Here is a 14,214-nt window from a genome sequence, read left to right on the forward strand (position 1 = left end):
TTACATTTATAACAGCCTGTTTTAGATTGAAAACAACTTAAGTTCAAACACATTTTAAAATGTTACGTGATTATTCCTCCTCCATGTTTTATGTTTTTGATGTCACAGTTTCTTTTTACCTTATGTATTCCGTTAACAAATTCTTGATTATAGTTTTTAATACTTTTGTCTTTTCACCTACATACCAGATTTGTAAGTCATTAAGTCACCACTCTACAACATCAGAATATTCTGAATTTTGCTGTATATTTACCTTTACTAGTGAGGTATATACTTCCATATGTTTTCCTATTACTAGTTAACATCCTTTGGTTTCAGTTTAAAGAAGTCCCTTTAAAAAAAAAAAAAAAAGAAGTCCCTTTAGGGGCACCTGGATGGCTCATTCAGTTGAGCGTCCAACTCTTGATTTCAGCTCAGGTCATGATCCACGGGTTGTGGGATCGAGCCCCATATCTGACTCCATGCCAAGTGTAAAGTCTGTTTCAAATTCTCTCTCTCCCTCTTCTCCTCTCCCCCACTCATGCTCTCTCTCTCTCAAAAAAAAAAAAGTTCCCTTTAACATTCTTTGTAAGCCAGTGATGAACTCCTTTTGCTTTTCCTTGTCTGGAAAACTCTATCTCTTTTACAATACTAAAGGACAACTTTAGAGTGGTCTTGTTTGGCAGAGGTTTTTTTCTTTCAGCATTTGAAATATATCATTCCACTCCCTTCTGACTTTCAGAGTTTCTGCTGAAAAATCTGCTAACAATCTTATGGGGGTTCCCTTGTGCATAATAACTTGTTTTTCTCTTGCTGCTTTAAGAGCCTCTCTTTGTCTTTAACTTTTGACAATTTAATTATAATGTGTCTTGATATGGGTCTCTTTGGAGTTATTTTATTTGGAACTCTCTGGGCTTCCTTGATCTAGATGACTGTTTTCTTCCCCAAGTTAGGGAAGTTTTTAGCTATTATTTCTTCCAAGTAAGTTTTCTGACCCTTTCTCAGTTCTCCTTCAGGGTCCCCTATAATGCAAATATATGATCTGCTTGAGGTTGCCTCATAAGTCTTTTAAGCTATCTTTATTCTTTTTGTTTCTTCCTCTTTTCCTTCTCCTCTTCTCCCCTCTTCTCCTTCTTTCCCTCCTCCTCCACGTTCTTCGTCTTTCTCTTCTTTACTGCTCTTATTGGATGATTCCACTGTCTTGTTTTCACATTTGCTGATCCTTTCCTCCATGTCCTATAGTGCTTCTATTGAACCCTTCTTTTTTTAAGAATTTGTTTTAATGCTTATTTTTGAGAGAGAGAGAGAGAGAGAGAGAGAGAGAATGAGGGAGGAGCAGAAAGAGGGAGACACAGAATTGGAAGCAGGCCCCAGGCTCTGTCTGAGCTGTCAGCACAGAGCCTGATGTGGGGCTCGAACTTATGAACCGTGAGACCATGACCTGAGCCAAAGTTGGATGCTTAACCAACTAAGCCACCCAGGCGCCCTTTTATTGAACTCTTCTATTGTATTTTTCAGTTCCATTATTATATTCTTTGCTCTGTAATTTTTGTTTTGTACTTTCTTATATTTTCTATCTCTCTGTTGAAATTCTCACTTTATTCTTGCAGTGTTCTCCTGACCTCAGTGAACACCTTTATGACTTACTTTGAATTCTTTATCAAGTAAACCACTTACTTCTATTTTGCTAAAAAAATTTTCTGAGGTTTTAACTTGTTCTGTAATTTGGAACATATTCTTATGTTGTTTTCATTTTCGTGGACTCTGTGTTGGTTTCAATGCATTCAATAAAACAGCCACTTTCCCAGTCTTGAAGGAGTGGCCTTTCCTGGCCCTACCTCTTGGTTTCTCTCAAACCTTTGTGATTTGTTAAAATAGGCTACTTTGTTTAAGAACAAAGTGGTTTCCAGTAGTTGAGGGTATGTCAAGAACTGTCCGTTTCCCAAAGGGAAGGATCTCAGTCAACATTTAGATTCAAGCTGAGTGGAAGCAAGACCCTCAGACAGCAACTTTGAAAATATGCAAATAAACCTCTTTCAGGAGAAAATTAGGAGATGGAAATTTCTGTCTGTTCTCTCTGCCTTCAGCCCTGGGGCGATAGTCTATTAAGAACTATTTCTTTGTTTGCTACTGTCCTACTGAACCCATGAACACAAGCCCTGCTAGCTACCAGAACCATGCTATCAAGGGATGTGTCCTCTGGATAGTGGCCACAAAAGTCTGTGCTCTGGCCTTCTCTTTTGTAGAACATTTTTAGATATGGGAACATGGTTTCAACATAGAACCCATCAGTGATAAGTTCATGTAATCACTAATCTCAAGAATGTAAAGAATTTATATGACACCAGGCAAGACTGTCAAGGCTTGGTTATAAAATAAAAGTAATCCAAATTCCTTTTAATTTTATTACTTTCAACAATTATAGTTTGTGTTACTGTGTGCAATGAAATTAGTCTTAATTTTTGTTTCATTTTTAATGTTCTTATGTAGATAAATTTACATATGATATAGGAAAAGGAATTTACCAGACAGTATGTCCTAATTTTTGCTTCAGAACTCATTTAGTTGTTAGTTTTTTTAATGTTTTCTATTCTACAGGAAAGACTTAAAATGGATCGAATTTCCTTCAACAACATCTTTGATCAAGTCAAGCTTAAAAGCTATTTTGTTTTACATTGGTAATGTGTGGCTCCACAGAGCCTTAGTTCATAAATACACTAGTTCTTTATTTCAGATACTTGCCACTTAGCTCTTTACACAAAAACTATAGAAATATTTAAAAACTAATCACTTGTGTTTTGCACCTATAACTTGTCTAAGTAATAATATGAGATTTAGTTCTTAAAGACACAGATATAATACCTAGTAAGCAGTAATAGAAAGAAATAATTTCCCAAGCCAAAATAAAGGAATAATACTGTATTTTCCTTGGGAAACAAATGTGATATGGATCACTATTATATGTTACACATAAAATCTTGATGTTCTTGGATATACTAAATTTAGTTCAAACTTGGTGAAACCTAAGGATGCTAGAGGTGGCCTACTTACATGCATATAGCACTTCATACTTAACAAAGTGCATTTATAGGCACTTGAACTCTCTAACCTCTCTGTGAGATTATTTATAATTATGTATGTTATATTAACATTACTTGGAGAAGAAAGTTAATTGTACTTTAGAACATTGTGAAGAAGTCCTTAATGCTTCATTTTGCCAATTTAAAACAAATCACATATAGAGAAGGGGGAAGATGATTCTGTATGTAGCTAAGTAGACAGATGTAACTTGTTTGATGTCTAATATGTAAACAAACCGATGACTGGCCCTGCAAATGGTAGGACTGAAGGGACCTGGAGAAGTATATGTATAGGATCTGAAAAAAATCTGGGAAGCATGATAAGAAAACATATGCAATAAAGCAGTAAGGACATACTCATGGGTGTGCAGTACTTGGTTTGAAATAACTGTATCATTTTCCTATATTACTGAAACAAAATTGTATTTGTTTTATTTCTTATTTTCTCAGATCACATGTATTTTGCATGACTACTTGTGTTTTCTCTTTCCTTTGTTTCCCCTTACACTTCAACACTAGATGAAACTCTCCAAGAGCAATTCTAGTTTAACTTAGATATAAATGGATCTCTGAGTAATGCTTTTTTTGTGTGTTTCTCTAGTTTATTCACTAATTGTATTAATATATGCATGAAGTTTAATTTTGCCAAATTATGGGGATTATTTGCATCTCAGAAAGACTACTAATACTAAAGTAAAAACTACAAAGGTGGATAAAGATAACCATACTTACTTGCATAAGTGTCTCCCTTTTAAACATTCCTAAAATAAATAGGGGATCGTTGTGGAATTGAATTTTTTCCGATGTAAGTGGAGTAAGACTGGAATATTTTATCACTAGTGAAATTTCTGAAGACTAGTAAGAACAGATGAGACATTTTCTTATGGTTTTATCAAATAGGATTATTTTTGGTTTTTCAAATGATCTTCTCAAGCTTTTAGGGATATGAGAACAGAGGATATATGAAAACTATAATCAGGGAAAATTAATATTTTCACCTAAAATAAATTATGGATTAGGGGACTATAGGAGAAAAAAGCTAATAAATATAGTCATTTTAAGATTACTTATCATATCCTGGTGGAATTTTTCATTTTTGTAGAATTTTCTGCAATTTTTTTTGACTCTGTCACTCCTAAAATTTCCTTGCTTTGTGTTTTTTATTTAGTTCTTACTTTTTTGTCTTTTGCTATTATTCCCAGCTTAAGATTTTTGCCTGATATTAATGTATATGACCTTCTATTGATTAATTTTACAACCAAAGTTAAGTATTCTCAAAAGTAAGGTTTTTACTGTAGGTACAATAGACATGAAGTAGAGATCCTTATATTATTAATATTATATCTGTTCATACAGACTAGGAATTATGTATTATATAAATATGTATTTAAGGATGATTCAAAATGGAGCAAGTTTTATTTTTTTTATTATCCCTCTCAGGGAATATTTTGTATTGGTTTTTTATTTATCTTGTTTCTTTATACAAATGAAGGCAAATACAATATACTTTTACATTCTCCCTTTTATACTAAAGGTATATATCAGTCAAATAATATACTCTGCTCTACACATTGCCTTCATCACTTAATGATATGACCTATAGATCTCTTCTTATCAGTATAGGGATCTTCCTCATTTCTTCTTACAACTGCATGGTGTTCCATCAAATCGGGTGCCTTAGTTTATTTAACTAGTACTTGACTGCTATTAAATACATGGGCTATTTATAATCCCTAAATTTTATAAATTACACCACAATCAATAAACTTGTACATGTGTTCTTTCATACTGTGGAGGAGACTGTGTACGACATAGTCTCAGAAGAGTGATTGCTGGGTCAAAGAGAAAATATGTCTGTATTTTTGTAGATATTGCCAGATGTCCCTCCATAAGGGGTTGTTTGCTTTTGAGCAGGTTTTAAAGGAAATAAATTATATGCTTTATTACCTTTCTTGCCCATTCTAACGCCAACTTAATCTAAACTTGGTTCCACTCAAAATTCTAAAATGCTAGTTCCTTCCTAACTCATTCTTTACTCTGCCAGAGATAAATGCCTACTTGCGTCTAGCATTTCAGGCTGATATTAATATCTTTTAACGTCTAATGTAAAAAATCAATCCAGGTGACTTTCCTTAACTCTTCAGAGCTGTATCATCAACATTACTATCTGTAGATCCAATTAGTCTACCTGGTAATTGGTAATAACAATCAGGCCAGAATCTAGTACAAACCTCAGATTACTTGTTTTCTCTGTTCTGTGTTAAGATATCCTTAATAACTAGCTTGTTCTTTTAGGCTGATTGAACTGCTGATTAAAATACAATTCTCCTTTTCTTTAAAACATGGCAAGATTTCCTTGTTATCTTCATGTATCTTCATGCTGGTTGCAGGGGAAACTTACCAAATCTTTCCTTATTTGGATTTGTTGGCAATAGATGGAAAAGGTGGACCCTGACATGCAGAAGCCCAAGCCTCCTATTGCATTAAACTAGAGGGTCATGGACAGCCCCAGACCCTAAAGCAAAAGACCTAGGCCTGTGTCTTAAATGATAGCTTAGAGCTATAGCTTAGAGTCATACAACTTCCTGCACTTAATTATCCCATCTGTAAATTGTGGAAAATCTTACTTATCTCACAGAATGGTTTGTGACAGTGAAATGAAAGAGATAATGTAAGTGAATGAGTTTTATCAATTCTAAAGCCCTGTTAAGTAAAAATGGGATGGTATATTTATTTCCTCTAACTGAGGCAAGCTATAACAATATCCTAACCTCTTCTGTCTCATCCATCCATCCATGGCTCTTTCCATGTTTAGGGCACATTGCTAGAAGAAAATTATGCTTTTTTTTAAAGAAACAAAAACAGAATATTTAGGAAAATACTTTATTTTCTCTTTTAGCGATAGACTTCAATATGATGAAAATTTTAAAGAACCCAAGAGCATACACAATGCCCACATTCAAGGAAGAATCAAGTGTATCAAGACTAACAACAAAGGTTTGGAGCATAATAATTATAAAAAATGTTCTTACTTTTTTTTTAATGTTTATTTTTGAAAGAGAGACAGAGAGAGAAAGGGAGCACAAGCAGGGAAGGGGCAGAGAGTGTGGGAGACACAGAATCCGAAGCAGGCTTCAGCCTCTGAGCTGTCAGCACAGAGCCCGACATGGAGATGGAACTCACAAACCATAAGATCATGACCTGAGCTGAAGTCAGACGCCCAACCTACTGAACCACCCAGGCGCCCCCCCAAAATGTTCTGACTTCTTTAATTTGCTTAGTTTAACAGCTTCATATAGACAGTGTTCATTGTTACACTCCTGATACATATTTTAGAAAAATTTAGTGATCAAAGTGATTTACCAGAGAGGTTAATCTTAATGCTAAAATGTTTTATTGTTTTTTAAAAATATCCTCTGCGTGCCTGGGTGGCTCAATTGGTTAAGCATCTGACTCTTGATTTCAGCTCAGGTCATGATCTTACAGTTTATGGGATTGAGCCCTGTGTTTGGCTCTGTGCTGACAGGGCGGAACCTGCTTGGGATTCTCTCTCTCCCTCTCTCTCTGCGCCTCCCCTGCCTTTCTCTCCCTTTCTCTCAAAATAAATAAATAAACTTTAAAAATTTTTTAAAATAAAATATCCTCATCTCTAATGAACAAAAAACCACATAAAATTCATTTTTTCCCACACTTCTGGCACTGCTTTTCCTTGGGTTGATATACAAACATTGATCTCAACTATATCTCAGTAAGTTCTAGTCAAAATTGCAGGGAAAATGTCACAAGAGTTTTCATCAAACTCCTCTGAAGCCATGGCTCTGGAATAACTGGCTATATGTGTGTAGTGTTACTGATAAATTGTGGGTACTTAGTTTTTGCACGTTTCTGGTGGTTCCTCCCTAATAGAGACCCTCAGGGACTTGGCCACCTTGTGTTGCTTTAGCCAAGATTTGATGAGGTTACAGGCTTGAAATTCTGAATTTGATCTCTTATTAGACAAATAGGTTTTAAATTGATTGCAGTCTTTATTGCTAAAATTTTGTCTGGATTGTCTAGTCAAGTCTGACCATAAATTTTAAATTATGCCTATATACAAACCGCTTTCTGAAGTCAATACTTAATATATTTCCCTATCTTTAATAACCCAGATAACTAAAATGTTTTCTAATCTTTACAGTGCTGCCAAAGGTGGTTTGTAAGTACTTAGAATAGAAACTGGTGATCTCTAGGAGTCAATTTAGGATCAATGACAATATCACACCATTAGGGTTGGGTGGGGACACGTACAATATTGCTGGATTTATAAATCAGGAAATGTAATAGAGGCTGTATATCTGATCTTCAGTAATCACTATAAATGGCCTTTTACACCTTATTTACAAGTTGAAGAAATATGGACAGGTGGATTTCTAACTGACTGAACAAACTTTTTCAGATGACACTGTTAAAAGATGGAAAGCAAACTGCAGATCCATCTCTGGTAATACACCACATTGCTGCATCATTGGCCCTGTCCTCTGCAGACTATTTTATCAACAACTTGGATAAAAACATGGTTGCCATTTTTATTAGATATTTAGAAGTCATAAACCTTGGAAGAATGATGAATGCATTGGATGACTAAAGGTTTACAACAGTTGAGTAGTAGGCCTAATCTTAGAAGATAAATTTTTATTATGAAAAAAGTATAAAGGTCCAAAATTACAGCTGCATAAGTATAGGATAATAAAGCCTTGGGTTAGAGGCATCCGAAAAGATTTGGAAATTATTTTTTACAGTAATCTCTGTATGTATCAACACACTGTTGACTCCCAAATCTTACTGCATTCTTGAGGTTTTTAAACAGACATATGGGATCTACTCTATGTTGATTACACAATTATTGTGTATTATGTTCATTTGGGAGTCCTGCATTATAAAAGGGTGTAGACAAACAAAAGAGTTCTGAATAGAAAATAATCAGGATAATTAAGGACTATAATTATATAATTAATGGTATATTTGAGCAATGACCAAAATATTTAAAGGCATTTCCATTAGAAAAGAAAAGACTCTGGTGGTTGTAATAACTGTTTTCAAATATGTAGAGAGCTACTGTAGGAAAGCAGGATTAGGCTTTTTCTGTGTGGCTCAAAATAATTGTTTTACCAATACAAACCATAAAGTTCTTACATTTACTGGTAAGTGAAAGCTATAGGGAGACAGTTTTCAGTGCAACATAAAGAATTTTCTAAGCACCAGCGTTGTCCAGATGCCGAATGGGTGCCTGTGGCTTCCGAATGCCCATATGAGCATCGGCAGAATGCACATTCAAACCTCAAAAATCAAAGTTTACCTTTCTAGTCATTGACAGCAATTATCCTTTAATAACTTAACAAAACAATGAAGCACCAAACTCCTCCTTCTAGCTCATCTCCTGTGACTCTTTCAAAGTTTATGGGATTCCTTGGTTCTAAGATTTAGTACTAAGTTGACTCTTGACTATATAGGTCTTGTTTTATGGGACCTTAAAGTTTTCTGATAATTTTCTACCATTATCTTTTGTGGGGCAGATGGAAGTAGTGAGGCTCCTGGTAATTGTTTTGGCTATTTGGAATATCTCTAGGAGTTCTTTGCACCACTTCAAACCCTCTGCTTTAAAGTATCTAAGAAAATGGCTAAGGCTCCACAAAACACTGGATATACACTTAATGCCTAGTTCTGCTATTATCGAGTTGAACTGCCCTTAAAAATCAGTGGTCCTTCTATGGAAGAAGTAGGTATTAACTGTGGTTTTCCTATGTAAAAAAAGGAGAACTGTGGAAAAAATAACAAATGTCTATGTCTTGAATTTCAGTAAGATCAAGTTTCTGTCTTACAGTATCCAAGGCAGAATCTGGGGAAAAGGTCATGAAACATCTTTCTTTCTAGACAGGTAGTATTTCCTTTTAATCTAGACAAAGCTTGTCCTGGTTATGTATGCAATTTAAAGATCAGGCTAGATATAACCTTATGTGAATTTCCATGGGAGATTGAGACGAAGTAAATGATTTACATCATAGAAAACATGTCTGATTTTGACACTGAGTTTTCACCATCAGAGAATTGCTTTTGATTATGATAGTCCCACTACTCAAAATAATTCTGGAGCATCTCTGAAGGAAAGCAATGAAAAAGTGACCATAAGCAAAAGAAACACAAGACAACTGTATGTATCAGTAAAAGCAAATGAGCATAAAATCTTATTTCCTCACAGGAAGTGGAATCAATAATAAATCTCACATCTAGACATTACAAAAAGGGAGGAAAGACTTAATGTATGAATTGTTGCTATACTGACCTTATATCCCACAAGAAGTCAGTAATAAAATCTTGGAGCAATTATATTTATGACAGAGAATTCATGGACAGTTTTTTTTTCCATTAGCACTTCGATTATGTTATCCACATGCCTTCTGGCCTCCTTTGTTCTGATAAAAATTCAACTTTAAACCTTATTGGGATTCCCTTATATGTTGTTTTTCTCTTGCTGCTTATGAAATTTCTTTTTGTCTTGGTCTTTCAGCACTTTGAGTATGATGTGTCTAGGTGAGTATTTTTCCTACTTGGAGTTAAGCTTCTTGGATATGTTTTTCACAAAAGTTTGGAGGTTTTGGTCATTTTTGTCTTCATATTTGTTCCTGTCCCTTTTTCTGGAGCTCTGTTCATTTTCCTCTTTCATTTTTCTTTCTGTTCTTCAGGCAAAATAATGTCTATTGACCTATTTATCAAGCTGATAAATAAAAAAGCTAGAAGAGCCTTACTGCACAAACTCATAGACTCATACTGTAATAAATGTCTCTCATTAAGAAGGTGCTTTGCGGAATTTCTTTTTATTTATTTTAATATACCAGATAATAACTATATTCATAGTTATAATACAGTTACATTTATTTATAGCTCTTTAAAAATACATAAGAGTAATAATTAACTTGATTTTTTTTCTCCTTTACAGTCCCATTATAGTAGCACTGGTCCAGAGTTTAACCGTGTACTGTTCAATTTTGGAGGTCAGAGTCCACTGATTTTATATTATCTGAAGATGCATGAGTTAGCTGGTATTTCCAAGGCCCCTAAACAAACGAAGATTAAATTCACTGAAATATTGCAAGAACCATATCCTTTTTTAAGCTTTGCTTTAATGTGATCTGTTGAAAACTTTTTACTTAATATCTCAATCAAGGAAAGAGGTGAATGCATTTTTTAACCAATGTTTTTTACTTAGCATTTAATTGTATTCAAAATGTTTGTACCATGTTTGGTTAAAGTATTTTCTCTTTTAGATCTAAGGCTGTGATTTTGCATGTAAGAAAGATTTTAAGAAACAGAAAACCGAGGAACTTTATTTTTTTTTCAATATATGAAATTTATTGTCAGATTGGTTTCCATACAACACCCAGTGCTCATCCCAAAAGGTGCCCTCCTCAATACCCATCATCCACCCTCCCCTCCCTCCCACCCCCCATCAACCCGAAAACCGAGGAACTTTAAAAACTGGTATATGTAACTCTTTAGCAAAAGACTATCTTTGCAACTTTACTGTTCAGTGTTCAGTTTCAAGCATTTGTCAGACTGTGGATCATGGGCTTCTAGAGTCTCCAGAGGAAAGTTTCAACCATGTTTTAGCTGTATAATTCTTTATTCCAATGAAATTTATCAGAAAGATCAGTATTTAAAATATAATATAAATGAACTTGGAGCTCTTTCATTGCAGCCAGGTGGGAAGACCAGAGTTCTGTCCACTTATACTCCTCTGTTCACTCTGCATAACCCATGCTGGCCCAGGGCTCACTGGGGACTCAGATGAACCTCAAAGGGATCTACTACAGTAGTCTCCAAATTGAAGTGGACACGCATGCACAGTTCTGAGTGTATATGTGTTTACGCCTCTCTCTCTCTCTCTCTCTCTCTATATATATATATATATATATATATATACATATTTTTAAAGACTCTTATTTATATCTATTTTTATCTTTAATAATAAGCTTAAACTTTGCTAATATTTAGTAAGTAGGTACTTTACTCAGCTGACATTTCAGCTGAACTCTACTGTTTTGAAGGATAATGATGACATCTTTGCTCTTGTGTTTTCTGAGTATCACAACATGTTGCTGTTTTCTTTGGTGGGAAGTAGATTTGTAGACTATATCATCTAGTTTAATAATCACTAGTGGACCAATAGCTTTAAAAGATTCTTGGAAAGAAACTTTGGATTGATGACAATATTTATAAGGCAAGAATAAATTTTTTAAAAAATAAAGAAAATGCCATAATGATTTTTCTCCTACTCCTCAAAGGAGAGCCTTTTCAGCCATACTAAGAAAATAAATTAATGCTGAGCCAATCAATTCTGCCAATATGTAGGCTAAAAAAAAAACAGAAATAAAAATTTTCAAGATGACTATTTGAAATGTGGATATACATAATTATTATAACTAATGAATCTAGCCTTAAGTGTATGTTATACTTTTCAATATTAGCAAATGATTCTATAATGCCAGGTTAATTTACAAGGCATTAATAAACAACTGTGTAGACATCAAATCTCTATAATTTGAGGGGAAAAAAAAGTTTGGCATACCATTAATAAAGGTAAAGTTAAATTTTATTTTCACAATATTTGATCTGGCTTTTATTTGCAGACTACATATATTCTATAATATATGTAATATATTAATACAGATTAATATTACCTAATTCATAAATTGAAAATTATACCTGTGTGGGAGTGTGCTCACATAGCTGTTACTCATGGGACATATGATCAAAATGTGCTCTAGCAGAGTCTCAGGACTCTTCCTAGGACACTTCCTCTCCCACATTTTAATCAGGACACCCCCCAGAGCCTAACTGACCACATGTACATGGAATTAACTTGGGTAGTTCTGGAACAAAAGGATAGATACAAACTACAGGGCTAAATCAGCCTGTTCAGGGATATGTAAATTAAGTAATGATCCAAGGATTATCACCAACTTTGGATTAGTCTGAAAGAATTTTTTTAAATGTTTAGAAGTGAAATTTGAAAGATATATAAAACCCTTCATAATAAATTGCTTTTATCTTTAACTAATCTTAATTGTAATTATAAAAATGTTAGTCTTTGTGTTTACATTTCTGATGGGCATGAATTTGTCTAATGGCTATGCCAGGACAGATTGTACAACCAATTTACTGAGAATGTAGGGGGAGTGTAAGTAAGTGTGGGGGTGAGGAGAGGAGAAAATGGAGATCTAAAGCATGAAATCTTTTATGGAATGAGTATCTTATTCCATAATTATGTGAAAGAAAACACCCTTTGGAAAGAAATGCGGCTTTCTGTGATGCTTTCTGAGCTTGTAAAATGTTAATAACCCCAATAAGAAAAAATGTCTCTAGACCTAATGATAAACAAAATGATGATGATGTCTCATCTTCATCAGCACTTGGCAGTTTTGCAAAGCATATAATGAATCACGCTATGTATTAGCACAAAAATGACGAGAGTCTTGTGACAGGGGGCATATCACACCATTTTATGGATAAGGAAATCAAAGCACAAAGAGGGTAAATGGTTTGCCCAGGGGATTCATGCAGTAGAGCTAGCACCAGAGTCTTCTACCGTTTCCTGGGCCATGCTTATTTTCCTGACATGGTGATCTAGGCTATAATTCTGAGTGTGATACTGATGGTTGGCGGCGGTCCAGTAATGTTTTCCCCAAGATAATGATAGCTGCTAATGAAATTTCTGTATGGATTTCCCATAATTATTTGTGATGACTGTATGGTCATTGAATATTTCTCTCTCACTCAAATTTTACTTTGAAGCTATTCAAAATATAAAATATTTTTAATAGTTTTCTCTGAGCTTGCTTATTGGAATCTTGTGGCTTTCCTGAAGTGGAGAGACGATAATTTGCAGTGAGTACATCTATGCATGGTGAGGGAATAGGAGAAAGTAGAGAAGGCAGAGAAGAAGATAAAAAATAACAAAAAAGATAAATATAATTCATTATATTTGAGGTAGGCAGACTGTAAGATGGGCCCCAGTGATCCCCACCTGGTATTCATACCTCAATTCCCTTCCATTGATTGTGGGCTGAACCTATGACTTGATTCTAATAGGATATGGTTAGCATAATGGTGTATCGCTTCTGACATTCAGTTGCAAAAAGACTGACATCAGTCCTGCTAGCATTTCTTGCTCACTCTCTCAGAGCCCTCGGGGTGGGGGTGGAGGAGAACCAGCTATCATGTTGTGAGCTGTTTTGTGGAGAATGCCACATGGTAGGAAAGTGAGGCTTCCAGCCAACAGCCAGTAAGAAATTGACACATTTAGTTTAACAATCCTTGAAGAAATAAGTCTGGCCAACAACCACGTGAGTGACTGACCTATGAAGTAAATCCTCCTTTGGTCCCTGCTCACACTTTTATTGGAGCTTCTGAGGGACCCTGAGCCAGAAGTATCCACTGACCTGTGCCCAGATTCCTGACCCACAGAAGCCACGCAATAACAAACATTTGTTGTTTTAAGCTGCCCAGTTTTGGGGTAATTTATTAAGTATCAGTAGGTAACTCAATGTTTGAGCAAAAGTCTAGATTCAGATGAATCTCTTCAGTAAATCCAAATATTTATCACATTGTAGTGTAAGGTTCACTTGTTTTTCTCACCCAATAGAGAGCAAAGAATTATTTGCCTCTATGTCCCTGACATGGGAAAAAGTATCTCGCATACGATATATGTTAAATAAATATCTGATAAGTGAGTATAGCATGGTTTTATTTAAAGATAAGGCCAGATTTCATTTTATTTAAAAAAAATTGATATTATTAAAATGAATAAAACTGGAGGATAGGGATAGAAATTTGAGAGTTATTGGTACAAAGTTCATCTTTGAAGTCATCATTATCAAAATGTTTTTCAAATTTTATTGAACAGTTACTATGTACCAAGCGTTCTTTTGAGTACTTTACATTTATTAAATCATTTCATTCTCATGTCAGCTTCTGAGTTAGATACTATTATTGTTTCTATTTTAAGATAAGTAAACTGAGGCACAGGAAAGGTAACTTGCTAAGTGATTACACTTGGCTTCTATCCTTGGTAGTCTGCTTTCATAGCCAATACACTCTGATACTTAATTGTTTACTCAGA

General features: G+C 34.6%; 1 protein-coding gene across 4 annotated transcripts in view; it reads left to right on the forward strand.

Moving 5' to 3' along the window:
* The window catches only part of FAM227B (family with sequence similarity 227 member B), a 197,941-nt gene that overhangs the window by 156,636 nt on the left and 27,091 nt on the right, over positions 1-14,214 (forward strand). For all 4 annotated transcript variants that reach the window (XM_081795874.1, XM_081795876.1, XM_081795877.1 and 1 more), the window contains 2 exons: positions 5,959-6,056; positions 10,033-10,198. In XM_081795874.1, coding sequence (XP_081652000.1) covers positions 5,959-6,056; positions 10,033-10,198 — 264 coding nt within the window. The remainder of the gene's footprint in view (positions 1-5,958; positions 6,057-10,032; positions 10,199-14,214) is intronic.

Source organism: Panthera onca, chromosome B3 (genome assembly GCF_046562875.1).
Source record: "Panthera onca isolate mPanOnc1 chromosome B3, mPanOnc1 haplotype 2, whole genome shotgun sequence".
Classification (NCBI taxonomy): domain Eukaryota; kingdom Metazoa; phylum Chordata; class Mammalia; order Carnivora; family Felidae; genus Panthera; species Panthera onca.